The 26,529-nt window shown below is 48.5% G+C and overlaps 1 protein-coding gene across 1 annotated transcript in view; it reads right to left on the bottom strand.

Annotated features, from left to right (window-relative positions):
- LOC147976973 (uncharacterized) overlaps positions 1–25,805 on the bottom strand; it is a 70,419-nt gene extending 44,614 nt beyond the window's left edge. The window contains exon 1 of the mRNA XM_087519117.1: positions 25,220–25,805. Within this exon, the coding sequence (XP_087375243.1) occupies positions 25,220–25,805 (586 nt within the window). The remainder of the gene's footprint in view (positions 1–25,219) is intronic.
- Between the last annotated feature and the right edge of the window lie 724 nt (positions 25,806–26,529).

The following is a 26,529-nucleotide window of genomic DNA, read 5'->3' as shown; positions in this document are numbered from 1 at the left end:
ACAAATCCCTGCTTCCCTCTGTGAAGGGCCTATCTATTTACTTTTATGTTGAGTCATCACCCTCTTATTGAAAAGCACTAGCTGGAGAGCGCATCTGTCATTTGCATTCATTACTGTTAATTTATATTTGGTGTGACTATGATTGGATCTCTTTTACCATGAATTACAATGTCTAGTCAGTCCTTGATCTTTAAGGTGCTCTGCATTTATGTTTTGCGGTCTTAGAAAGGGCTAGCGAGATACCATCTTGTTATATCATATTATGATTGTTTTGGGAAAGTGTTGTCATCCGAGATTTATTATTATGGCTTGCTAGTTGATTATGTTATTGATATGAGTAATCATGAGACCTGAGAATTATTGCAAATGTGGTTAGTTATAATCTTTGCTAAAAACTTGAATGCTAGCTTGACATATTTACAACAACAAGAGCAAACAGAGTTTGTAAAAGTTTTTCTTTATTTCTTTCAGTTTGTCAACTGAATTGCTTGAGGACAAGCAAGGGTTTAAGCTTGGGGGAGTTGATACTTCTCCAACGTATCTACTTTTCCAAACACTTTTGCCCTTGTTTTGGACTCTAACTTGTATGATTTGAATGGAACTAACCCGGACTGACGTTGTTTTCAGCAGAATTGCCATGATGTTGTTTTATGTGCAGAAAACAAAAGTTCTCGGAATGACCTAAAATTTCACGGGATATCTTACAATAAATAATAAAAAATCTTCGCCAAAGATGAAGGCCAGGGGGCCCACACCCTTCTCACGAGGGTGGGGGGCGCCCCCCTAGGGCGCGCCCCGTACCTCGTGGGCCCCCTGGAAGCCCCCCGACTCCAACTCCAACTCTATATAACTGCTTTCGGGGATAAAAAAATAGGAGAGAAGAAATCATCGCGTTTTACGATACGGAGCCGCCGCCAAGCCCTAAAACCTCTCGGGAGGGCTAATCTGGAGTCCGTTCGGGGCTCCGGAGAGGGTGATTCGTCGCCGTCGTCATCATCAACCATCCTCCATCACCAATTTCATGATGCTCACCGCCGTGCATGAGTAATTCCATCGTAGGCTTGCTGGACGGTGATGGGTTGGATGAGATTCACCATGTAATTGGGTTAGTTTTATTAGGGTTTGATCCCTAGTATCCACTATGTTCTGAGATTGATGTTGCTATGACTTTGCTATGCTTAATGCTTGTCACTAGGGCCCGAGTGCCATGATTTCAGATCTGAACCTATTATGTTTTCATCAATATATGAGAGTTCTAGATCCTATCTTGCAAGTCTATAGTCACCTATTATGTGTTATGATCCGTTAACCCTGAAGTGACAATAATCAGGATACTTACCGGTGATGACCGTAGTTTGAGGAGTTCATGTATTCACTATGTGATAATGCTTTGTTCTGGTTCTCTATTAAAAGGAGGCCTTAACGTCCCTTAGTTTCCATTAGGACCCCGCTGCCACGGGAGGGTAGGACAAAAGATGTCATGCAAGTTCTTTTCCATAAGCACGTATGACTATATTCGGAATACATGCCTACATTACATTGACGAATTGGAGCTAGTTCTGTGTCACCCTATGTTATGACTGTTACATGATGAACCACATCCAGCATAATTATCCATCATTGATCCGATGCCTACGAGCTTTCCATATACTGGTTTACGCTTATTTACTTTCCCGTTGCTATTGTTACAAGCACTGCAAAATACCAAAAGCACTACTTTGCTTTCATTACTCTTTTGTTACCGTTACCATCACTATCATATTACTTTGCTACTAAACACTTTTGCTGCAGATACTAAGTTTCCAGGTGTGGTTGAATTGACAACTCAGCTGCTAATACTTGAGAAAATTCTTTGGCTCACCTTGTGTCGAAACAATAAATTTGGGTTAAATACTCTACCCTCGATAGCTATTGCGATCCCCTATACTTGTGGGTTATCAGGTATCCGAGGAGCCCCTTTAAGTTTCCGGCCTTTATCAATGCCTTGTTATTTGTATGCCACACCTCGGGTTTGAAGTTGTTCCCGGGCGACAGTGCCCTCTTGCGTCCAAGCTCCAACGCCGGACTGCATTCGAGGTATCTTTTGCAGCCGAGCACCAATGCCGGACTGCCTCCGAGCTCCAACGCAGGAACGTATCCGAGCTCCAACGCCGGACTGTATCCCAAGAGTATTGTTACATCCGAGCTCCAGCGCCGGACTGTATCTGAGCTCCAACGCCGGACTATATCTGAGGTGTCATAGATCACCTTGGTTCAAAAAAGTTGAAGGAGTTTAGCCGAGCTTAATGCCGGAAATGCCCTCCATGGAGCCAACAACTAGCGCCCGAGCTTTATGCCGGACTGCTTCCGAGGTGGTGCACCACCCCGACTGCGGGACGATTTTTGTCAATATTTTTGATTGGTGCAATTTATTCTCCGCTGAGATATATAGCCAGTAGCCCTCAAGGTGTGTATCGGTCTAAAACCCGAGATGCACCTGAAGGATGACGTAAGACAGCTGATCCCAGTAGCCCCTGAGACTTAGGTTGATTCGCAAAATTGGCCTGAGGATCAACTCCTAGCTCGGCAGAATACTTCGGGACACAAAAAGCGGTGTGCAAAGTCATCGAGACTTAGGTTGGGTGTGGCCGACCAATCTGAGGATCATAATCTCCTCGCAAACTATATTGCACTTAAATTGTCTGCATTGGATTGTCAAATGCAGTAGCTCCCCGAGAATTGGGTTGGGTAAAATGGTCGACCCTAGGATCTTACCTCCTCGGGAAGAAGTTCAACTGTCATGTATTTTTGTCAATACCGAGGTGGAGTTCAGCAAAAAAGATGCCGAACTACAGTTTTTAGAAAAGAGTTTCACGCCGAACACCTCAACCAAGAGAATGTCCCTCTTCCTGAAACATAAAATAGGTGAAAGATGTTATAAGATAAAAAATGCCAACAAACATGCGTAAAAACTTTACGTCTAGATTGAATCAAGCTGTTTTGGTGCCAATATGAAATTGGTCTTAAAATTGTACTTTCGTCATGTTTTGACATGACACATCTAATCTCTAGACTTCAAGTGGGTCAGCCCTCAGCTTCAACCTCCCTATCCCAAAGGCGAAGTGTTTCTCAGGCCAGTTTAGCGAACTAAATGCTAGCAGCTTTTAGAGAGAAACCAGGCTACCTGGCTATTGATCATACACCTGAGTCGAGAAAGGAGTGGTAGAAAAAGACTGTGTAGCGACTAATAAAAACGACTCATACTAATTCAAGAGCCCCCAAGCGACTTGGGTAAAAGATTTTGTCATGAGTGTATGTACCGAAGTACTTATATCATATTTGTGTTCATCCGAACTTTAAACGCATCTTAACCGACCGTCGGCTTCTCCCTCTTCGGTCAAGGGCTGAAAAGTGTTATGTACTCCACTTATCGAGAATATCGACGGTGTTTCCGATAACCAGGCAATTAGGCCATAAGGCTGTAACAGACAAAGCACGCTCAGGAAACTTATGCTATATTACTGACGAAATGTAAGAGGCATCTTCGAAGAAAATAGTACCTCCACCGATACCTTTCTTCGGTTGCTCATTGTTACTATGAGACTTGTGCAATAGATTTTTTGTATTGATGAGTTCCGTTGCGTTCCGACCATGATTGAAAACAATAAGAGCGCTAGCTTTCGGCTTCACCCAGTCTAAGGTCCGAGCTCGGATGACCCGATCGTGACAATCGCAGAGGTGCTCCCTTTAGTCCCTAGCCGAACAATCGGGAACGTAGGGGTAAACACAGGAGCAAGGCAACCCAGCTTGCGGAACACTTAAGTCAACATGGTGCATATTGTGGCGTAATGCACGAACAAGAAACGAAGCCATACAAGTATAATCATATGCAAGAAGAATGGCTTCATAAAGGAAGCCCCCAACTAAACGGGGTATTTGAATTTGTGTGTCACAAACAAAGTTTTGACAAGGAAGTTCACATACAACTTTTTTCCAAAATAATATAATGCTTGGTCGAACCGAACAAAATTTAAAACTGAAAGTTTTTGAGCATGAAAGCGACTTAGCTAGTTAATGTGTTCGGTATTGATGACGCGGTCTGAGCTTACGATGGGACGAAGTCCTAGCCCCTAAGCCGGTTCCAAAGTGTCCGAGAAAAGAGCTCGGCTTGGCGAAGTGGCGACATTGCGCGGCTGACGTGTTGAGGAGCAGCCGAGCTAACGAAGCTGGTCGGCTGATGATGCCGGAGTCCCCGGAGTAGGTTTGATGAAGAGATGGCAAAGCCCCCGGTCCAGCCGAGGTGACGCGGTAGGTCGGTAAGGCGACGACGGGAACCCCATGTCGGCACGTCAGTACGCTGGAGTGACAGCGCTGCCCGACCTGAATCATTTACATGTGCACAGAAAATAGTGCAAGCCGGAGATAATAATAATAAAAATCGTTGCATAATTAATAATTTATGCAAAGTGAGTAATAAAAGAAATATGGCCCTTTTGCCGAACACTCGATGAGGTGGAGCTCTCTCAGTGATGCCGAAGTTCCAGAGAAAACCGAACATGTCGGTATGGCGATTCAACCAACAAGGTGATCATGAGAGAAAATTTATGCCGATTGGGACAACAACACCGGCTTGTCGAAGTGACCGCGTGACGCAGTCGAAGTTGATAACCTGATCCGGATGTAGCCATAGGAGTGAGAGAACTTCCCCAAAGTAACTACTTAATTAAATAATATAAAGTGAGAAAGGAAAAAAGAAGGTCAAATCTCCATTTGGTTGCGCCGAGCCGAACTCTCTTCGGCCTCGATGGGCGTCGTCGCGCTAGGTAATGCGCGGTGTAAGTCAATTGCATGCTGACACAGAGACACGCGCTGAGGCGACGCCGCAACTTGATCGATGCAAGCAGGACGACGACGTCGGCCCACAGAGTTGACCGCATGATGCAGTCGAAGTTGATTACCTGCACACATGGAATAGTGCAAGCAAGTAATAATAATAATTGAGAAAAAATGCATAATTAATTTTTGCGAAGTGGATAAGCTTGGTAAATATGGCCTGAGCGCCGGGGTCGGCTCGATGGCGTGGCGGTGTTGTGGCACGGCGATGTCGACACAGGTCAGCCGGCCTAGGTCGCAGTGAGAGGCTGGCTAGACCGACAGTACGTACAAGCGTCGGTAGAATATCTCTGCAAAAATAATGCAGTGCGGACAAACATAAAATATTCTGCATAATAATTTTATGTACTGAACAAATGTGTAGTTGGGCGTGTAGTTAGGCAAAATAAAACCTGCTCCATAATATCGAGCGCAGCAAAGTGAACGGTGTGGTCCGTACAGAACAAGTACAAACCAGTACCAGAGATAGACTGAAGTTGGTCTTTACGTGGAGTAGTAGTATTCGGACTACTATAATTCAACGACCAAATTTAGGGAGCCATGCTGTGAAACTAGTAGCCCATTGGATTAGTACACTTTGGTTTCGTTAGAGAAACACTAGCGTCCAGCGATTGCCTAGGTTGCTGAATTAGAAAAAGAATAGAATAAACAAACAAGGAAGGAATCTCCCATGAATGGCCGCTGAGAAAGCTCCTGTCGGCCTCGTGTGCGCTGCCACACGTGGGACGTAATACGGCGTGGCTCCTTGATCGTAGCGCCGCGTGATGAAAATTTTCTGTTTCCGTCGACCCTCTCTGGCTTTCTGCATCCGTGTCCGGCTGCCCGCATCTCCAATACTTTTACGGCACGGAACTGGTATACTGCTAGACGTCAGACACTTTTTCCTGATCTTGATTTGACGGCGAATCAGGTAGCACGAGGCAGCGCCCATAATTTTGCAAAAAAGATGCCATACGTAGAACAGATCTAACTGAAAAAATATCACCTGGTCACCCATCGATCCATGACGATCACCCAGCAGGCTCTTAATGAAAGCACCAATGTCGGTTCAATATCCGGCGTATCTTGTAGTAGGGGTTCTGAGCTAAGCGTCTTGGAGTGATAGTAACATGGACATGGAATTTTACTTAGTTTCGGGCCATCATGATGGAGGTAAAACCCTACATCCTGCTTTTGATTATATTCATATGGGGTGTAGTACAGAGTACATGTGTCTACCATGAGATTGATCTAATGAATGTCTGATCATCTATTGAAGATATGCAAGAGGCAATATGTGGAAATTTATTACCCCATATCTTCAGTGTCTGATCATCTAATACCTTTTTCTTTCATAGATTTCTTTGCCTCTTGCATATCTTCAGGACTGAGAAATAGAACACCTCTCTTCTTCGGAGTTGGTTTAGGAATAGGATCATTAATTGGAGCAGGAGCTGGCTTAGGAGCTGGCTCAAGAGGTGCCCAATTATTTTCATTTGTCAACATATTATTCAATAAGATTTCAGCTTCATCCGGTGTTCTTTCCCTGAAAAGATAACCAGCACAACTATCCAGGTAATCTCTGGAAGCATTGGTTAGTCCATTATAAAAGATATCAAGTATTTCATTTTTCTTAAGAGGATGATCAGGCAAAGCATTAAGTAACTTCAGAAGCCTCCCCCAAGCTTGTAGGAGACTCTCTTCTTTAATTTGCACAAAGTTGTATATTTCCTTTAAAGGAGCTTGTTTCTTATGAGCAGGGAAATATTTAGCAGAGAAGTAATAAATCATATCCTGGGGACTACGCACACAACCAGGATCAAGAGAATTAAACCATATCTTAGCATCACCCTTTAATGAGAACGGAAATATTTTAACGATATAAAAGTAGCGAGATCTCTCATCATTAGTGAACAGGGTGGCTATATCATTTAATTTAGTAAGATGTGCTACAACAGTTTCAAATTTATAACCATGAAAAGGATCAGATTCAACCAAAGTAATTATATCAGGATCAACAGAGAATTCATAATCCTTATCAGCAACACATATAGGTGAAGTAGGTAAAGCAGGGTCAGGTCTCGTCCTAGCATTTGGAGACTCCTTATTCCATTTAGCTAATAACCTTTTTAGTTCATATCTATCTTTGCAGGCTAAAATAGCTAAAAAAGCATCTTGATCAAATAAATAACCCTCGGGAATAACAAGTGATTCTTCATCATCACTTTCATCTTCATAATCAGATTCAATATTTTCAATCTCTCTAGCCCTAGCAAGTCGTTCCTCGAGAAAATCACTAAGTGGCATAGTGGTATCAGTCATAGAGGTAGTTTCATCATAAGTATCATGCATAGTAGAAGTAGCATCATCAATAACATGCGACATATCAGAATGAATAGCAGAAGCGGGTGTAGGTGTCGCAAGCTTACTCATAATAGAAGGTGAATCAAGTGCAGAGCTACATGGCAGTTCCTTACCTCCCCTCGTAGTTGAGGGATAGATCTTAGTTTTTGGATCTCTCAAGTTCTTCATAGTTTCCAGCAGATATAAATCCCATGTGACTCAAAGAATAGAGCTATGCTCCCCGGCAGCAGCGCCAAAAATTAGTCTTGATAACCCACAAGTATAGGGGATCGCAATAGCTTTCGAGGGTAGAGTATTCAACCCAAATTTATTGATTCGACACAAGGAGAGCCAAAGAATATTCTCAAGTATTAGCAGCTGAGTTGTCAATTCAACCACACCTAGAAACTTAGTATCTGCAGCAAAGTGTTTAGTAGCAATATAATATGATAGTGATGGTAACGATAACAAAAGAGTAATGAAAGCAAAGTAGTGTTTTTGGTATTTTGTAGTGATTGTAACAATAGCAACGGGAAAGTAAATAAGCGTAAACCAGTATATGGAAAGCTCGTAGGCATCAGATCAATGATGGATAATTATGCCGGATGTGGTTCATCATGTAACAGCCATAACATAGGGTGACACAGAACTAGCTCCAATTCATCAATGTAATGTAGGCATGTATTCCGAATATAGTCACACATGCTTATGGAAAAGAACTTGCATGACATCTTTTGTCCTACCCTCCCATGGCAGCGGGGTCCTAATGGAAACTAAGGGATATTAAGGCCTCATTTTAATAGAGAACCGGAACAAAGCATTGGCACATAGTGAATACATGAACTCCTCAAACTACGGGCATCACCGGTGTCGGTGTCAAAACCGGCGGATCTCGGGTAGGGGGTCCCGAACTGTGCGTCTAAGCCGGATGGTAACCGGAGGCAAGGGACACGAAGTTTTACCCAGGTTCGGGCCCTCTTGATGGAGGTAAAACCCTACGTCCTTCTTGATTAATATTGATTATATGGGTGTTACAAGAGTAGATCTACCACGAGATCAGAGAGGCTAAACCCTAGAAGCTAGCCTATGGTATGATTGTATGTTGTGATTGTTGTCCTACGGACTAAAACCCTTCGGTTTATATAGACACCGGAGAGGGTTAGGGTTACACAAGGTCGGTTAGAAAGGAGGAGATATCCATATACGTATTTCCTAGCTTGCCTTCCACGCCAAATAGAGTCCCATCCGGACACGAGACGAAGTCTTCAATCTTGTATCTTCATAGTCTAACAGTCCGGCCAATGGAGATAGTCCGGCTGTCCGGAGACCCCCTAATCGAGGACTCCCACAGTAGCCCCTGAACCAGGCTTCAATGATGACGAGTCCGGCGTGCAGTATTGTCTTCGGCATTGCAAGGCGGGTTCCTTCTCCGAATACATGACATAAGAAGTTGAATACGAGGATAGTGTCCGACCCTGCAAAATAAATTCCACATTCCACCGCAGAGAGAATAACGTTTTCGCATATCTAATTTGTTGGCTTGTTTTGGCAGCATGACGTTACGTCACGGCCCGGTGATTATTCGAACCGTTTTTTAACCAGCTCCACACATAACGCGAGGCGGTTTCGTGACACGTCTTGCCGAAGCGGAGATCGTGTTCCCCCAATTACGGGATTCTCATTAATGCGGTCATGGGTAACCCAACCGTGTCTAGGACTCCTAGATTATAGGCAAGTCCTAAACGGCTACGGAGAGGACGCTTGATATTCACCCTCTTTATAAAGGGACGAGGTTTTTGCTTTTTCTCTCTCGTGCTCAATCGAACCCTTCCTCCGCCTCGAGTTCTAACACCCAAAGCCCAGGTTAGGTGCTCCAGATCTTCAATCATGTCCGGATCCAGCCTTCAAGGCCGATGGATGCCCTCCTCCGTTACGGAAGAGGACATTAAGAAGTTGAGGGAGGCCAGATACCTGACCGCCAAGGTTTCGCATCGGCTGCCTGCTCGAGGGCAGGTCGTCCCTACTCCCAAACCCAACGAGAACGTTGTGTTCGTCTCCCACTTCCTCCGAGGTCTAGGCCTCACTCTGGATCCTTTCGTCAGGGGTTTGATGTTCTATTACGGGCTACATTTTCACGATCTAGCTCCGGACACCTTTCTCCACATCTTGACGTTTATTGTCGTGTGTGAGGCCTTCCTCCGCGTTACCCCTCACTTCGGCATGTGGCTCAAGACCTTTGAAATAAAGCCGAAGATGATCGAGGGGCAACAGGCAGCGTGCGGAGGTGCATCAATAGGCAAGATGGCAGGAGCTCCATGGCCGGAAGTTTCCTTTCCAGAGGTGTCCGAATTATGGCAACGGGAGTGGTTTTACGTCACGGCTCCCCGAAGTGCCAAGTGGGCGGCTGCCCCCGCTTTCCGCTCGGGCCCCCCACCACAACTGATGTCACGGGTTAGCAGAGGCCTAAGCTGGGGTCCAGCCAAGGACGTGCCTATAATGCAAAGCCGCATTCGAGATCTCTTCGAGGGAGATTTTAATTTGGCTGTGGTAATACAAGTTATGTTGGTTCGTCAAGTACAGCCTTGCAGACGCCGGCCCCTTCGCTTGTGGGAGTTCAGCCCAGAGGGACCGCGTGCCATTCAAAGTTTCCTCGGCCTGACGCACGAGGAGATGTACAAGTCATTCTTCGGATCTCAAGTGGAGTGTCCGGATATTACCGAGGACGTGGGCCTGAGCAGTAACCGCGCTGCCGAACAAGTAAGAAATCCTCTGGCCGAACACACTGTCTTTTATTCGAAGTTGTTTCTGAGAGTTCGCTTTTTGACCAGGACTGGCTAACGAAGACGAATATGATTCGGTGTTTGGCCCCCCTCCCTGAGGGTTTGGAAAATCCGGTATTGGAAAAGATGCTCGAGGTCGCACCTTGCCCTGAGCCCTCGAAGGAAGATACCGGGGGGATAATACGGGTGGACGCGGGCCCCCGTCGCTGATCGTTCCAACCGAGGGAATGAGCGTCTCCATGAAGGAGGACAACCGGGGGAGGAAAAGGACTGCTTCCGAGGATCCGAAAGCCGAAGCCTCCAAATGGGAGAAGAAATCTCCCACAGAGGGTCCCGCCTTGGGGGGTGCTCCTGCCGCACATAGTCCACGGGGGGATCTGCCCTCCAACGAGTCGTAAGTGATCCCAAAATACTTTAAGGTATGCTATCTTTCTTCTGAGAAAATAACCACCGCATATATCTTGCAGTTCGGGCCTTAGCCCCTCTCAGATGAGCTCGTCTTCGGGGGATCTTCTTCCAGAGATCCAGAAGCGGGTGACCCCGAAGTGTCGTCACGAAGGGCCTCTCCGAACCGGTGAGGCCAGAAGATAATCCCATAGACCCCCGAAGTCTCCAGCGTCCGGCTCCCGAGGAGAGCAGACAAAAGAGTCCGGCACCGTCTGGTGTGCGGTCGGACATTCTGAGGGAGTTGGTGGGGCGAGCGGCCATCTCAAAAGAAAACCGTGTGCTGATGGGTACGGTGATGGAGAGAATCTCGTCCGCTGAAAGCGGATTACATGAAGCCTTTATGAGTCTAGTGACAGGCTTTGAGGTACGTAAGATAATATGTGATAGTACTACACATGTTAGGTGCGCCCTGTGTAGATAGTAGCCCCTGAGACTCTGGTTGCCGTCGAGAACGGCGGCGAACAGAGGATCATATTCTCAGGCAATAACCAGACTGCCCTTATGTGCAGGTGGTGGAGGCTCCGGTGGCTAGCCGGACTAGTGAGTTAGGCAAATTAAAACGGCAACTGAATGCAGCAGACGCCGACCTCGAGCTTGTTAACAAGAGGCTTGACGAGGCACAGGGTAAGTGTTATTATCTGGTGAACGCCACATAGTAAGAGCAGCATAATGCCAGTATCTTTAATATGTTGTGACTGCAGATGGAGCTGCCTCCGTGGAAGCCTTGCAGGCAGAACTTACCCGAGCCAAGGAACAAGCGAGGATTAGTAATGCCGCTGCTTTGAAGGCGGCCGAAGAGTTGAAGGCCGAGAAGGCCGCACATTGCGAGAGCCAAGAGAAGATGGCCAAGATGGCCGTGGAATTAAAAGATACTGCCGACCATTGCCGAGTCCTTGAAAAGGAAAACCGAGCAAAGGCAGCGGACCTTGAGAAGGCCACGACGGCGGAGAAGGACACCGGTTCTGCTATGAGAGCGAAGAAGGAGGAGCTGCGGGAAGCCGGGGATATTGCGGCTGGGAAACCCTTCATGTTACGGAGGAAGTTCGGAGATCCACGGTATGCCCCTCTGGATCGGCTGTGGAGTTCGGCGGATGCATATATGGATTTGGCGGCGAGTGCTGCCGATGCTGCCAAGTACTTCTAAGGTCAGACAGATCGTAGGTGGACAAGCTGTTCTGGTCGCAGTTCAATGTTCCAGAGCGTCCGCTTTCATTGACTGACCAGCTAGCAGAATGGGCCGAACTGAATAGGTTGTCCGGACTCGCCATGAGGGCTGTTGTGGATCAGCTGTGGCCGGAGAAGCAATAGCCGGATAGCTATTTCAGCTTAGTACAGCAGTTCCTTGGTGCGGTGCCGCTCATTAATGCGATGAAGAGGTCGGTGTGCATAGAAGGCTCGCGGATGGCCCTTGCCCGTGTTAAAGCATACTGGGCGGAGATGGACGCTTCCGTAGTCGCGGCGCAGGGTTCGGCCATAGGCCGAGTGGAAGCCGAGCATTATTTCGAGGAGGTTCTCGAGGGTGCTCGTTTGATAGAGGCCCAGTGCTCGAAGAATATTATGTTTGAGTGATATGTATTCTCATTGTAAACACAATGCTTTTATGAAGTTTTTATAAGGCTATTTTTATACTTTTGCCTAAAAGTAGTAGGATGCCTCCTGTGCGGCCGTTTATGTATACATGTGTATAACCTGAAAGATTGCAGCCGTCGGCTTCAACCCCCACGCATATAATGCGGAGGTGCTCGCAAAAAACGCGTGTTCACACTTAACCCAACGTCTTGGTCCTAATAAGGAGGTGATAGCGCAGTGAGCGAGGCAACCGGACTATAATGCTTTAACACTTTCACTTAGCCATAGGAGTTTAACAGTGGGGCTACTAGATAGCCCCTGGTGGCTCCGCACTCTCCCGATCGCGGGGTGTGTACATGCCTTGCCGGAAAACGGCCCTTCGTTAAGGCGGTGGAATTCTATCATTCCGATAGGTCATCGAGTGGTTGACCAGTCTCACGCTATATCATGACAGTCAGTTTTCGGCTTTCTCTACTGAGATGCTCGTCCGGATGAACCAGGACACAATCGCAGTAGTTCTCCTGGTGCTACCTTAGCCGGTAAAGCAGAACGTAAGGCACCAAAACACAGGAGCCGGGAAAACCCAACATTTGACCAAAGACAATGATTCGGAGCTGATGCATATAAGGCCAAACTCGCGATGCCGAACACTCCCTAAGGTATTCGGTCTTTATGGTATAAACCGGGCCAAAATAGTGCCGTTTGTAAGAAGCCCCTTGTGTCCAGGTACATGCATTATTCTGACGTGGCCACACGCCAAGACATCAGCATCCTTCTCAGCTATGCTGAGAATTCGGTGGATATGTATCAACAAGAGACAGTAAAAAAGGTTTACGCAGGGTCTTAATCTAAAAAGAATCCTTGGAGCGGGTCCCTGCTGCACGTCTGCGCCTGTGTCTCCGTTGTGCCGTATCCTGGACGGGTGTAGCACGATGATTATCTGTAAAAGAGAGGACCTTAGGTGAAAAAGTTGTCGTGCAAAATGTAGTTTTTAAAGAAACCATGTATAATTCAAGGTGAGTAAGAATTGCCACTTGTCTACACACATCGAGCCCCTTGTATTTGTAATAGGGGTGTGATCATAGATCCGGTATAAATTGCATATAGTTGTGCCGGACTCGTCTAACCGTGTCCGAGATCGTGACGACCTGCTAAATGCTTTAGTTGGTGAGGCCGTTTTTAGTGTGCGGCTGCCAGGGCAGCCGCACGCTCTTCGGCGCGCAAAGATCGCTTAATACTTCCGTTCACTGTAATGATGCCACGTGGACCGGGCATCTTGAGTGTGAGGTAAGCGTAGTGTGGTATTGCATTAAAGCGAGGGAAAGCTTCGCGTCCGAGTAGTGCTTGATAGCCACTTTGGAACAGAGCGATGTGGAAGGTTAAATGTTCGCTACGGAAGTTATCGGGGAAGCCAAATATAACTTTTAGTGGTAGGGAGCCCGTGCAATGAGCCCCTGGGCCTGGCGTTACTCCTTTAAAGGAAATATTGCTATGGCAAATTTTTGTTGGGTCTATCCCCATTTCGCAGATTTTATCCTGGTATATCAGGTTTAGACTGCTGCCACCGCCCATCAGGACTCGTGTGAAGTGGTATCCGTCAATTATTGGGTCTAATACCAGGGCAGCCCATCCTGCACGCCGGATACTTGCTGAGTAATCACGATGGTCGAAAGTGATCGGTTGAGACGACCAGTGGGAGGACTCCGCGGTGATAGGCCTTCGGGCATATTTTTCTGGGAGGGCCGTTTTGTTTCTTCCATTGATCACGTGTAACACATTTACTATTTTGACTTCTGGTGGAAATTTCTTTTGTTCCCCAGTGTCTTCTTTGAGAGGCTCATCCTCATCTTCGCTTGGTGTATCCTCCCCCTTGTGTACGGCGTTGAGCTTGCCGGACTGCTTGACGACCCAACATTCTCTGTGGGTATGATTGGCTGGTTTGCCAGGGGTGCTATGGACCTGACATATTTGGTCCAGAATTTTGTTTAGGCTGGACAGTTCGTCTCTGGCGCCTTTAGGGGGCGGCTTTTGCTGACCTGGCCGAGAGCTTTTGAATCCGGCGTTTACTGTCGTGCTCTTTGTGCTGTCTCCTTTATTCCGGCGTTTGTTATTGCTGTTGCACCGTGATTTCCCGTTTCCATCTCTAACTTCATATGTACTGGGGTCGCTGGTGCTGCATCGGGCTAGCCAGCTGTCCTCACCCGCGCAAAAGCGGGTCATTAGGCTTGTTAATGCTGCCATTGTTCTCGGTTTTTCTTGGCCGAGGTGTCGGGCAAGCCATTCGTCACGGACGCTGTGCTTAAAAGCTGCCAAGGCTTCGGCGTCCGGACAGTCAATAATTTGGTTCTTTTTACTAAGAAACCTGTTCCAAAGCTTTCGGGCTGACTCTCCGGGCTGTTGAGTTATATGACTCAAATCATCCACGTCTGGAGGTCGGACATAAGTCCCTTGAAAGTTTGCCCGAAAAGCGTCTTCGAGCTCTGCCCAGCTTCCAATGGAGTTTCGGGGAGGCCATTAAGACAATGACGAGCTGGCCCTTTGAGTTTGAGTGGTAAGTACTTGATGGCGTGGAGATCATCTCCTCGAGCCATATGGATGTGGAGGATATAGTCCTCGATCCAGACCCCAGGGTCTGTTGTTCCGTCGTATGCCTCTATGTTTACAGGTTTGAATCCCTCTGGAAATTCATGATCCAGCACCTCATCGGTGAAACATAGGGGGTGTGCGGCACCCCTGTATCTGGGTGTACCACGTTGTTTGGATGTTTGTTGTGTTATATCGTATGCTGGGGCGCGCTCGCGTGGTCCATAGATGGATCTGGTTGCGCTGTCCTTTTGGTGCAAGCCCTCGCGTGAATCGCGTATTGTCTTGTGAGTGGCATTATTTTCTGCTCTATGTTGGCCGTGAGGTCGTCTATCCGGCCAGGTGGCTATTTTGATTTTTGGTTGTGAGGGGTCTGAGGCCTCCTCATCGAATTCAGGTAGCAACTTCCTCTTTGGGTAGCTCTTGGTGGGGTGATTTTCGCCGTACTTTGCTGCTGTGTTGAGTACTTTACTCCATCTGATTTGGAGTGTGTCCTGTGCAGCCTTGAGCCTTTGCTTCTGCTTTTTCAGACTCCTCGCGGTGGCAACAAGCCTTTGACGGGCATTCTGCAGCTTCGGGTGCCTGTCCGGCGTTGTGTCGTCCGGACTATTATCTTTGACAAAATTGGTTTGTTTGGTTTGATTCTCCGTATTGCCGTTGTCCGGCAGTGGTTCGCCCTGCTCCAACGCTGGGTTTGTGTGATCGTTATTTCTAGCGAGGCGTGATTTGGGGCGGCGCTTGCACTGCCGCTTTGACTGCTTCTCGAGGGAACAAGCCTTCGGTGCGTCCTTCCGTTCCTCGTCGTCGTCTTCTTTTGGTGTGTCCACCATGTATACGTCATATGATGAAGTGGACGTCCAGCGCCCTGTGGGCGGTGGTTCCTCTTCGCCTCCCGCATCGTTGTCCATACCGTCGATGTCTTCGGAGTCGAAGTCGAGCATGTCGGTTGAGTCCTCGACAGTGGCTATTAAGTGGGTGGTGGGTGGGCGTCGAATTTCTTCGTTGTCCGTATCCCAATCCTGTTGGCCATAATACGGCCAGGGCTCTCCTGAAAAACAGAGAGACCTTAGTGAATTCAGAATGTCGCCGAAGGGCGAGTGCTGAAAGATACTCGTGGCGGTGAATTCCATGATCGGCGCCCAATCGAATTCGATCAGCAGGGGCACGGATGGTTCGGAGTCCGGAAAAGAGTCCGGCACCTTGGAGTCACGGGCTGCGCGGAGGATTATGCTGGTGTTTGGCTCGATCGCCGTCGAGACTGCAGCCCCTGAGGCGGTGTCTAGCCACCCATCCTCGATTGGCGCAGTTGGCTCCGAGCTAAGGGTCGGAGCTGATGCGGGCACGGCCTCTGGGGTACCATCCGGTGGCAGAGCTAGGTCATACCCATCGCGATAGTGCGGCGCGCCTGGCTGTGGCTTGAATCCGTTGAAGATCAAGTCCCCACGGATGTTGGCCGTGTAATTCAAACTTCCAAATCTGACCTGCTGGCCAGGGGCGTAGCGTTCAATCTGCCCCAGATGGCCAAGCGAATTAGCTCGCAGTGCAAAGCCGCCGAATACGAAGATCTGTCCGGGGAGAAAAGTCTCACCCTGGACCGCATCGCTATCGATAATATTAGGAGCCATCAAGCCTAACGGCGACGACACAGAGGAACTCTCAATGAAAGCACCAATGTCGGTGTCAAAACCGGTGGATCTCGGGTAGGGGGTCCCGAACTGTGCGTCTAGGCCGGATGGTAACAGGAGGCAGGGGACACGATGTTTTACCCAGGTTCGGGCCCTCTTGATGGAGCTAAAACCCTACGTCCTGCTTGATTAATATTGAAGATATTTGTAGTACAAGAGTAGATCTACCACAAGATCAGAGAGGTTAAACCCTAGAAGCTAGCCTATGGTATGATTGTATGTTGTGATTGTTGTCCTACGGACTAAAACCCTTCGGTTTATATAGACACCGGAGAGGGTTAGGGTTACACAAGGTCGGTTACAATGGAGGAGATATCCATATACGTATTGCCTTCCACGCCAAGTAGAGTCCCATCCGGACACGAGACGAAGTCTTCAATCTTGTATCTTCATAGTCTAACAATCCGGCCAATGGAGATAGTCCGGCTGTCCGGAGACCCCCTAATCCAGGACTCCCACAATGCCCCTCTGGATCGGCTGTGGAGTTCGGCAGATGCGTATATGGATTTGGCGGCGAGTGCTGCCGATGCTGCCAAGTACTTCCAAGGTTAGACAGATCGTGAAGTGGACAAGCTGTTCTAGTCGCAGTTCAACGTTCCAGAGCGTCCGCTTTCATTGACTGACCAGCTAGCCGAAGGGGCCAAACTGAATAGGTTGTCCGGACTCGCCATGAGGGCTGTTGTGGATCAGCTGTGGCCGGAGAAGCAAAAGCCGGATAGCTATTTCAGCTTAGTGCAGCAGTTCCTTGGTGCGGTGCCGCGCATTAATGCGATGAGAGGTCGACGTGCATAGAAGGCTCGCGGACGATGGCCCTTGCCCGTGTTAAAGCATACTGGGCGGAGATGGACGCTTCCGTAGTCGCGGCACAGGGTTCGGCCATAGGCCGAGTGGCAGCCGAGCATTATTTCGAGGAGGTTCTCGAGGGTGCTCGTTTGATAGAGGCCCAGTGCTCGAAGAATATTATGTTTGAGTGATATGTATTCTCATTGTAAACACAATGCTTTTATGATGTTTTTATAAGGCTATGTTTATACTTTTGCCTAAAAGTAGTAGGATGCCTCCTGTGCGGCCGTTTATGTATACATGTGTATAACCTAAAAGATTGCAGCCGTCAGCTTCAACCCCCACGCATATAATGCGGAGTTGCTCGCAAAAAACGCGTGTTCACACTTAACCCAACGTCTTGGTCCTAATAAGGAGGTGATAGCGTAGCGAGCGAGGCAACCGGACTATAATGCTTTAACACTTTCACTTAGCCATAGGAGTTTGACAGTGGGGCTACTAGATAGCCCCAGGTGGCTCCGCACTCTCCTGATCGCGGGGTGCGTACATGCCTGGCCGGAAAACGGCCCTTCGTTAAGGCAGAGGAATTCTAACATTCCGATAGGTCATCAAGTGGTTGACCAGTCTCACGCTATATCATGACAGTCAGTTTTCAGCTTTCTCTACTGAGGTGCTCATCCGGATGAACCAGGGCAGAATCGCAGTAGTTCTCCTATTGCTACCTTAGCCGGTAAAGCGGAACGTAAGGCACCAAAACATAGGAGCCGGGCAAACCCAACATTTGACCAAAGACAATGATTCGGAGCTGATGCATATAAGGCCAAACTTGCGACGCCGAACACTCCCTAAGGTATTCGGTCTTTATGGTATAAAACAGGCCGAAATAGTACCGTTTGTAAGAAGCCCCTTGTGTCCAGGTACGTGCATTATTCTGACGTGGCCACATGCCAAGACATCAGCATCCTTCTCAACTGTGCTGAGAATTCGGTGGATATGTATCAACAAGAGACAATAAAAAAGGTTTACGCAGGGTCTTAATCTAAAAAGAATCCTTGGAGCGGGTCCCTGCTGCACGTCTGCGCCTGTGTCTCCGTTGTGCCGTATCCTGGACGGGTGTAGCACGATGATTATCTGTAAAAGAGAGGAGCTTAGGTGAAAAAGCTGTCGTGCAAAAAGATAGTTTTTAAAGAAACCATGTATAATTCAAGGTGAGTAAGAATTGCCACTTGTCTGAGCACATTGAGCCCCTTGTATTTGTAATAGGGATGTGATCATTGATCCGGTATAAATTTCATATAGCTGCACCGGACTCGTCTAACCGTGTCCGAGGTTGTGACGACCTGCTAAATGCTTTAGTTGGTGAGGCTGTTTTTAGTGTGCGGCTGCCAGGGCAGCCGCACGCTCTTCGGCGCGAAAAGATCGCTTAGTACTTCCGTTCACTGTAATGCTGCCACGTGGACCGGGCATCTTGAGTGTGAGGGAAGCGTAGTGTGGTATTGCATTAAAGCGAGTGAAAGCTTCACGTCCAAGTAGTGCTTGATAGCCACTTTGGAACGGAGCGATGTGGAAGGTTAAATGTTCGCTACGGAAGTTATCAGGGAAACCGAATATAACTTTTAGTGGCAGGGAGCCCGTGCAATGAGCCCCTGGGCCTGGCGTTACTCCTTTAAAGGTAATATTGCTATGGCAAATTTTTGTTGGGTCTATCCCCATTTCGCGGATTGTATCCTGGTATATCAGGTTTAGACTGCTGCCACCGTCCATCAGGACTCGTGTGAAGTGGTATCCGTCAATTACTGGGTCTAATACCAGGGCAGCCCATCCTGCACGCCGGATACTTGCTAAGTAATCACGATGGTCGAAAGTGATCGGTTGAGACGACCAGTGGCAGGACTCCGCAGTGATAGGCCTTCGTGCGTATTTTTCTGGGAGTGCCGTTTTGTTTCTTCCATTGACCACGTGTAACACGTTTACTGTTTTTACTTCTGGTGGAAATTTCTTTTGTTCCCCAGTGTCTTCCTTGAGAGGCTCATCCTCATCTTCGCTTGGTGTATCCTCCCCCTTGTGTACGGCGTTGTGCTTGCCGGACTGCTTGAAGACCCAACATTCTCTATGGGTATGATTGGCTGGTTTGCCAGGGGTGCTATGGACCTGACATATTTGGTCCAGAATTTTGTTTAGGCTGGACAGTTCGTCTCTGGCGCCTTTAGGGGGCGGCTTTTGCTGACCTGGCCGAGAGCTTTTGAATCCGGCGTTTACTGCCGTGCTCTTCGTGTTGTCTCCTTTATTCCGGCGTTTGTTATTGCTATTGCGCCGTGATTTCCCGTTTCCATCTCTAACTTCATATGTACTGGGGTCGCTGGTGCTGCATCGGGCTAGCCAGTTGTCCTCACCCGCGCAAAAGCGGGTCATGATGCTTGTTAATGCTGCCATTGTTCTCGGTTTTTCTTGGCCGAGGTGTCGGGCAAGCCATTCGTCATGGACGCTGTGCTTAAAAGCTGCCAAGGCTTCGGCGTCCGGACAGCCGACAATTTGGATCTTTTTAGTAAGAAACCTGTTCCAAAGCTTTCGGGCTGACTCTCCAGACTGTTGAGTTATATGACTCAAATCATCCGCGTCCAGAGGTCGGACATAAGTCCCTTGAAAGTTTGCCCGAAAAGCGTCTTCGAGCTATGCCCAACTTCCAATGGAGTTTTCGGGGAGGCCTTTAAGCCAATGACGAGCTGGCCCTTTGAGTTTGAGTGGTAAGTACTTGATGGCGTGGAGATCATCTCCTCGAGCCATATGGATGTGGAGGATATAGTCCTCTATCCAGACCCCAGGGTCTGTTGTTCCGTCATATGCCTCTATGTTTACAGGTTTGAATCCCTCTGGAAATTCATGATCCAGTACCTCATCGGTGAAACATAGGGGGTGTGCGGCACCCCTGTATCTGGGTGTACCGCGCTGTTCGAATGTTTGTTGTGTTATATCGTATGCTGAGGCGCGCTTGTGTGGTCCATAGATGGATCTGGTTGCCCTGTCCTTTTGGTGCAAACCCTCACGTGAATCGCGTATTGTCTTGTGAGTGGCATTGTTTACCGCTCTATGTTGGCCGTGAGGTCGCCTATCCGGCCAGGTGGCTGTTTTGATTTTTTGATGTGAGGGGTCTGAGGCCTCCTCATCGAATTCAGGTAGCAACTTCCACTTTGGGTAGCTCTTGGTGGGGCGATTGTCGCCGTACTTCGGTGCTGTGTTGAGTACTTTACTCCATCTAATTTGGAGTGTGTCCTGCGCAGCCTTGAGCCTTTGCTTCTGCATTTTCAGACTCCTCGCGGTGGCAACAAGCCTTTGACGGGCATTCTGCTGCTCCGGGTGCCTGTCCGGCGTTGTGTCGTCCAGACTATTATCTTTGACAGAATTGGTTTGTTCGGTTTGATTCTCCGTATTGCCGTGGTCCGGCAGTGGTTCGCCCTGCTCCAACGCTGGGTCTATGTGATCGTTATTTTTGGCGAGGCGAGATTTGGGGCGGCGCTTGCGCTGCTGCTTTGACTGCTTCTCGAGGGAACACGCCTTTGGTGCGTCCTTCCGTTCCTCGTCGTCGTCTTCTTTTGGTGTGTCCACCATGTATACGTCATATGATGAAGTGGACATCCAGCGCCCTGTGGGCAGTGGTTCCTCTTCGCCTCCCGCATCGTTGTCCATACCGTCGATGTCTTCGGAGTCGAAGTCGAGCATGTCGGTTGAGTCATCGACAGTGGCTATTAAGTGGGTGGTGGGTGGGCATCAAATTTTTTCGCCGTCCACATCCCAATCCTGTTGGCCATAATACAGCCAAGGCTATCCTGACAAAGAGAGAGACCTTAGTGAATTCAAAATGTTGCTGAAGGGCGAGTACTGAAAGATACTCGCGGCGGTGAATTCCATGATCGGCGCCCAATCGGATTCGATCGGCAGGGGCGCGGATGGTTCGGAGTCCAGAAAAGAGTCCGGCACCTTGGAGTCACGGGCTGCGCAGAGGATTATGCTGGTGTTTGGCTAGATCACCGTCGAGACTGCAGCCCCTGAGGCGGTGTCTAGCCACCGTCCTCGATTGGCGCAGTTGGCTCCGAGCTAAGGATCGGAGCTGATGCGGGCGCGGCCTCTGGGGTACCGTCCGGTGGCAGAGCTAGGTCATACCCATCGCGACAGTGCGGCGCGCCCGGCTATGGCTCGAATCTATCGAAGATCAAGTCCCCACGGATGTTGGCCATGTAATTCAAACTTCCAAATCTGGCCTGATGGCCAGGGGCGTAGCTTTCAATCTGCTCCAGATGGCCAAGCGAATTAGCCCGCAGTGCGAAGCCGCCAAATATGAAGATCTGTCCGGGGAGAAAAGTCTCACCCTGGACCACATCGCTATCGATGATAGTAGGAGCCATCAAGCCTAATGGCGACGACACAGAGGAACTCTCGATGAAAGCACTAATGTCGGTGTCAAAACCGGCGGATCTCGGGTAGGGGGTCCCGAACTGTGCGTCTAGGCCGGACGGTAACAGGAGGCAAGGAACACGAAGTTTTACCCAGGTTCGGGCCCGCTTAATGGAGGTAAAACCCTACGTCCTGCTTGATTAATACTGATGATATGGGTGTTACAAGAGTAGATCTACCATGAGATCAGAGCGGCTAAACCCTAGAAGCTAGCCTATGGTATGATTGTATGTTGTGATTGTTGTCCTACGGACTAAAGAGTTGCTATCCATATACGTATTGCCTTCCACGCCAAGTAGAGTCCCATCCGAACACGAGACGAAGTCTTCAATCTTGTATCTTCATAGTCTAACAGTCAGGCCAATGGAGATAGTCCGGCTGTCCGGAGACCCCCTAATCCAGGACTCCCACACCTAGGGTTTAGGAGAGTCCTCGTCTTGGGCGCCAAGTCTCGTGGGATCTCCCTTGTATGTGGCATGGATTGTCTGAACTGACCCAATAATGAACCGCCATGGGGGTCCTCGGCCCAACCCACTGCTCGGGAGACAACATGGTGAGTACACCCTAGTCCAGGACATCGTCAATCGGCTTGACGCTGCACGCCCCGAGGGCAGCCCGGCGCTTCCCATCCACGAGCGGGCGGAGCCCCGGGCTGCGGCCCGGAACCTGGAGCCAGGTACGCCTATAGTCTCCCCCTCGGCATATACTTGTTCCTTCTCTACTCTTGAGTCGGTTCCGCTTAGTCACCTTGCGAAGATCGCAGCCGACTCCGCGATCATCATCAGGGGGAGGTTGCTTGCCCCTTAGTCCAGATCGAGGCCATTAGGGCCCGCGAGATTCTCGACGGTAGGCTCGCGGAGGGCCGAGCATCTCTGCTCTCGCCTCCCGCCCCATCGATTGCTTCGAAGGATGCCATCCCGCCCCCTCCTCGAAGGGCCGCTGGCATCCTCCCCCTGACCGCTGTCGAGCTTCGTGGCCGTACCCGTTCTCGGACCGCCGCTCTCTGCGCCCAAAGCGCATCCCGTGTCCTGGGGTCAAGCAGCCCCTCAATGGATGCATAATTCGTGCCCTCTTCTAGAACATCCGCGGTTTTGGCCATGATGGCCGCCGCCGCCAACTCATTGAGTGCATGCGAGATGAACACATTGACATTGTCGCCATCCAAGGAATCATGCGCACGGAATTCTCCCTCTGGAACTCGACCGCCTTGGCGCCCACCTCTTCGCCTGGCATTGGCTCCCTTCTAGTGGGAGCTCAGGCCATTCTGTTGACATCCTGCTAGGCGTGAAGGATGCCACCTTCGAGGTGGGAAGTATGGATCGGGGCTAGTTCTTTGTTAGCATGGAACTTTTCGAATGTGATCTAAACTTCAAGTGGGAGGTTATTATCGTCTACGGCCTCGCTGACCATAGTCGGTCTGCCTCCTTCCTCGAGGAGCTCCACCGGAAGGTTTCGGGTGCTTCGCTTCCGGTGGTAGTTGGGGGTGATTTTAACCTCCTGCGTTTCACGGAATACAAGAGCAATTCGCACGTCAACTTTGCACGTATGCAAATGTTCAATGACTGCATTGCTGACGTTGGTCTCCGCGAAATAGATAGGGTTGGTGTCACGTTCACCTGGACCAACCGTCAAGCTGCTCCGACCCAGTCCGTCCAGGACCGGGTCCTAGTCTCCCCGTAATGGGACCTCCGTTGCTCGCTAGCCTCCATCCAGGCCATTACTCGGATCGGTTCTGACCACGTCCCCCTCCTTATCTCTTCCGCCGACGAGCGCTGATACGTCCATTTTGCATCATGCTTTTATATAGATATGTATTGCATTATGGGCTGTTATTACACATTATGTCACAATACTTATGCCTATTCTCTCTTATTTTACAAGGTTTACATGAAGAGGGGGAATGCCGGCAGCTGGAATTCTAGGCTGGAAAAGGAGCAAATATTAGAGACCTATTCTGCACATCTTCAAAAGTCCTGAAACTCCACGGGAGCAATTTTCAGAATATATAAAAAATATTGAGCGCAAGAAGTACCAGAGGGGGGCCACCCACTAGCCACGAGGGTGGGGGGCGCGCCCCCTGGCTCGTGGGCCCCCTGGTGGCCCTCCGATGCCCATCTTCTGCTATATGAGGTCTTTCTTCCGAGAAAAAAATTAGAAGCAAGCTTACGGGAAGAAACTCTGCCGCCACGAGGCGAAACCTTGGCGGAATCAATCTAAGGCTCCGGCAGAGCTGTTCTACCGGGGAAAGTTCCCTCCGGGAGGGGGAAATCATCACCATCGTCATCACCAATGATACTCTCATCGGGAGGGGGTCAATCTCCATCAACATCTTCACCAGCACCATCTCATCTCAAACCCTAGTTCATCTCTTGTATCCAATCTTTGTATCCAAACCTCACATTGGTACCTGTGGGTTGCTAGTAGTGTTGATTACTCCTTGTAGTTGATGCTAGCTGGTTTACTTGGTGGAAGATTATATGTTCAGATCCATTATGCATATTAATACCCCTGTGATTACGAACATGAATATGCTTTGTGAGTAGTTATATTTGTTCCTGAGGACATGGGAGAAGTATTGCTATTAGTAGTCATGTGAATTTGGTATTTGTTTGATATTTTGATGAGATGTATGTTGTCATCCCTCTAGTGGTGTCATGTGAACATCGACTACATGACACTTCACCATTGTTTGGGCCTAGAGGAAGGCATTGGGAAGTAATAAGTAGATGATGGGTTGCTAGAGTGACAGAAGCTTAAACCCTAGTTTATGTGTTGCTTCGTAAGGGGCTGATTTGGATCCATATGTTTCATGCTATGGTTAGGTTTACCTTAATACTTCTTTTGTAGTTGCGGATGCTTGCAATAGGAGTTAATCATAAGTGGGATGTTTGTCCAAGTAAGGACATCAACCAAGCACCGGTCCACCCACATGTAAAATTATCAAAGTACCGGACGTGAATCATATGAACATGATGAAAACTAGCTTGACAATAATTCCCATGTGTCATCGGGAGCGCTTTACTTCATATAAGAGTTTGTCCAGGCTTGTCCTTTGCTACAAAAAGGATTGGGCCATCTTGCTGCACCTTATTTAATTTTATTACTTGCTACTCGTTACAAATTACCTTATCACAAAACTATATGTTACCGATAATTTCAGTGCTTGCAGAGAATACCTTGCTGAAAACCGCTTATTATTCCCTTCTCCTCCTCGTTGGGTTCAACACTCTTACTTATCGAAAAGGCTACAATAGATCCCCTATACTTGTGGGTCATCAAGACTCTTTTCTGGCGTCGTTGCCGGGGAGTGAAGCGCCTTTGGTAGGTGGAATTTGGTAAGGAAAATTTTATATAGTGTCCTGAAATTTACTGTCACTTGTTACTATGGAAAGTAATACTTTGAGGGGTTTGTTCGAGGTATCTTCACCCCGACCGGTAGAGCAAATAGTTGCTCCTCAACCTAATGAATCTACTGAAAATGTTTACTTTGAAATTCCTTCGGGTACGATAGAGAAACTGCTAGCTAATCCTTTTGCAGGAGATGAAACATTACATCCCGACTTACACTTAATCTATGTGGATGAAGTTTGTGGATTATTTAAGCTTGCAGGTATGCCTGATGATGTTATCAAGAAGAAGGTCTTCCCTTTATCTTTGAAGGGAGATGCATTGACATGGTATAGGCTATGTGATGATATGGGATCAAGGGAGTGGACTCACCCCAAACACCGGTCTCACCCCAAACACCGGTCTCGGACAAGAAGACGCATCTGGAGGTGATGAAATCTGTCTGGTGACTGAACACGAACGCCACGAGAAACGGGCAGGAATGGCAGTCGACGTGGTCGGTGTGGCCAGCCGCGCACAGAACTGCGGCATTGTACTCAAAGCACCCATGAGAGGCCTGCGTGGGGAATGGCAGGTAGCGCTCGTCGCCGGTCACGAGGTACCAGACGAGTAGCGTCCCAGAGCGGTAGTTCTCAAAGAGGGAGCGACCGTGGCGGTAGTCGTAGGCCCACCAGTCATCGGGGGACATCGAAGCAGTGGAGAGCGCGGAGCCGCCCGAGGTAGGGACGAAGAAGGGAGGCCCTTTCTGATTGAAGAAGCCGAGCACGGCAGGCGTGCCGCTGTGGAAATCGCGGAAGCGGCTGAGGAAGCGGGCGTCATGGACGAGGCCGCGCCAGTTCTTGCAGACGAAGGAGGCGTGGAAGAGGTGGATCGGCTCCGGCGGGAGGCGGAGCAGGATCTCCAGGAGGAGATCGTCCGGGGGAAGCGGCACGGCGGCGGCCGCCGTTGAGCTCGTCCATGCCTCCATGGGGTTCGGGGGTTTCGGGGAAAGTGGGTGTGTGTCGGCTTTGGGCTTTGATAGAACATAATAACTGGGCCGTGGTTTTTTCATTTCTTTTTGGGCCGTGGTTTTTTCGTTTCTTTTTGGGCTGTGGTTCAAGTTAGACCTCGCACTCCAACCAAGGTCTGCGAATGTATTTTTAGGTTAAAATCACCGAACGATTTATGCTATCAAAGTGGCTGGGTTATTCTCTGGTGCTCAGTAAACTAGCTATTGGACGGGATCAGATATTCTTAGAACTAACCCCTCTTATATATGCAATAATAAAAATGGTTTCGTTTGGTATACTGTGTGCTAAGTATTCTTTTCCTATCAATGAACTTTCCGTTATTTTCCATCCACCCCTCATCAAAAAGATATAAATGAAAAACACTTCCAAAGCATCAACACATTGGCCAAACAATTGACCAATCTCAAAAGCATAATTTTCCTATCAATGAACTTCTCAAATTAAGTTGTGAATAAATATTAAAAAAACATGATCAGTTTTTCGAATGTCTCCAAATATTTTTGAAAATTTTATTTTTTTGGAAAAAAAAGATTGTTTTAAGTTATGAAATTAAGGAAAAAAGGAAGACAAATAAAGAGAAAGGGAAAAAATGCCCCCTCCCCCCTCCCTGAAAATCCAGGAAAGAATGAAACAACAAAAAAAAAGCAAAAACGATGCATTGTGGTGGCTAGACATGGGTCG

Source organism: Triticum urartu, chromosome 4A, assembly GCF_056163025.1.
Source record: "Triticum urartu cultivar PI428250 chromosome 4A, HENAU_Tu73, whole genome shotgun sequence".
In the NCBI taxonomy this organism is placed as follows: Eukaryota; Viridiplantae; Streptophyta; class Magnoliopsida; order Poales; family Poaceae; genus Triticum; species Triticum urartu.
This window is presented reverse-complemented; position numbering and strand designations above follow the sequence as displayed.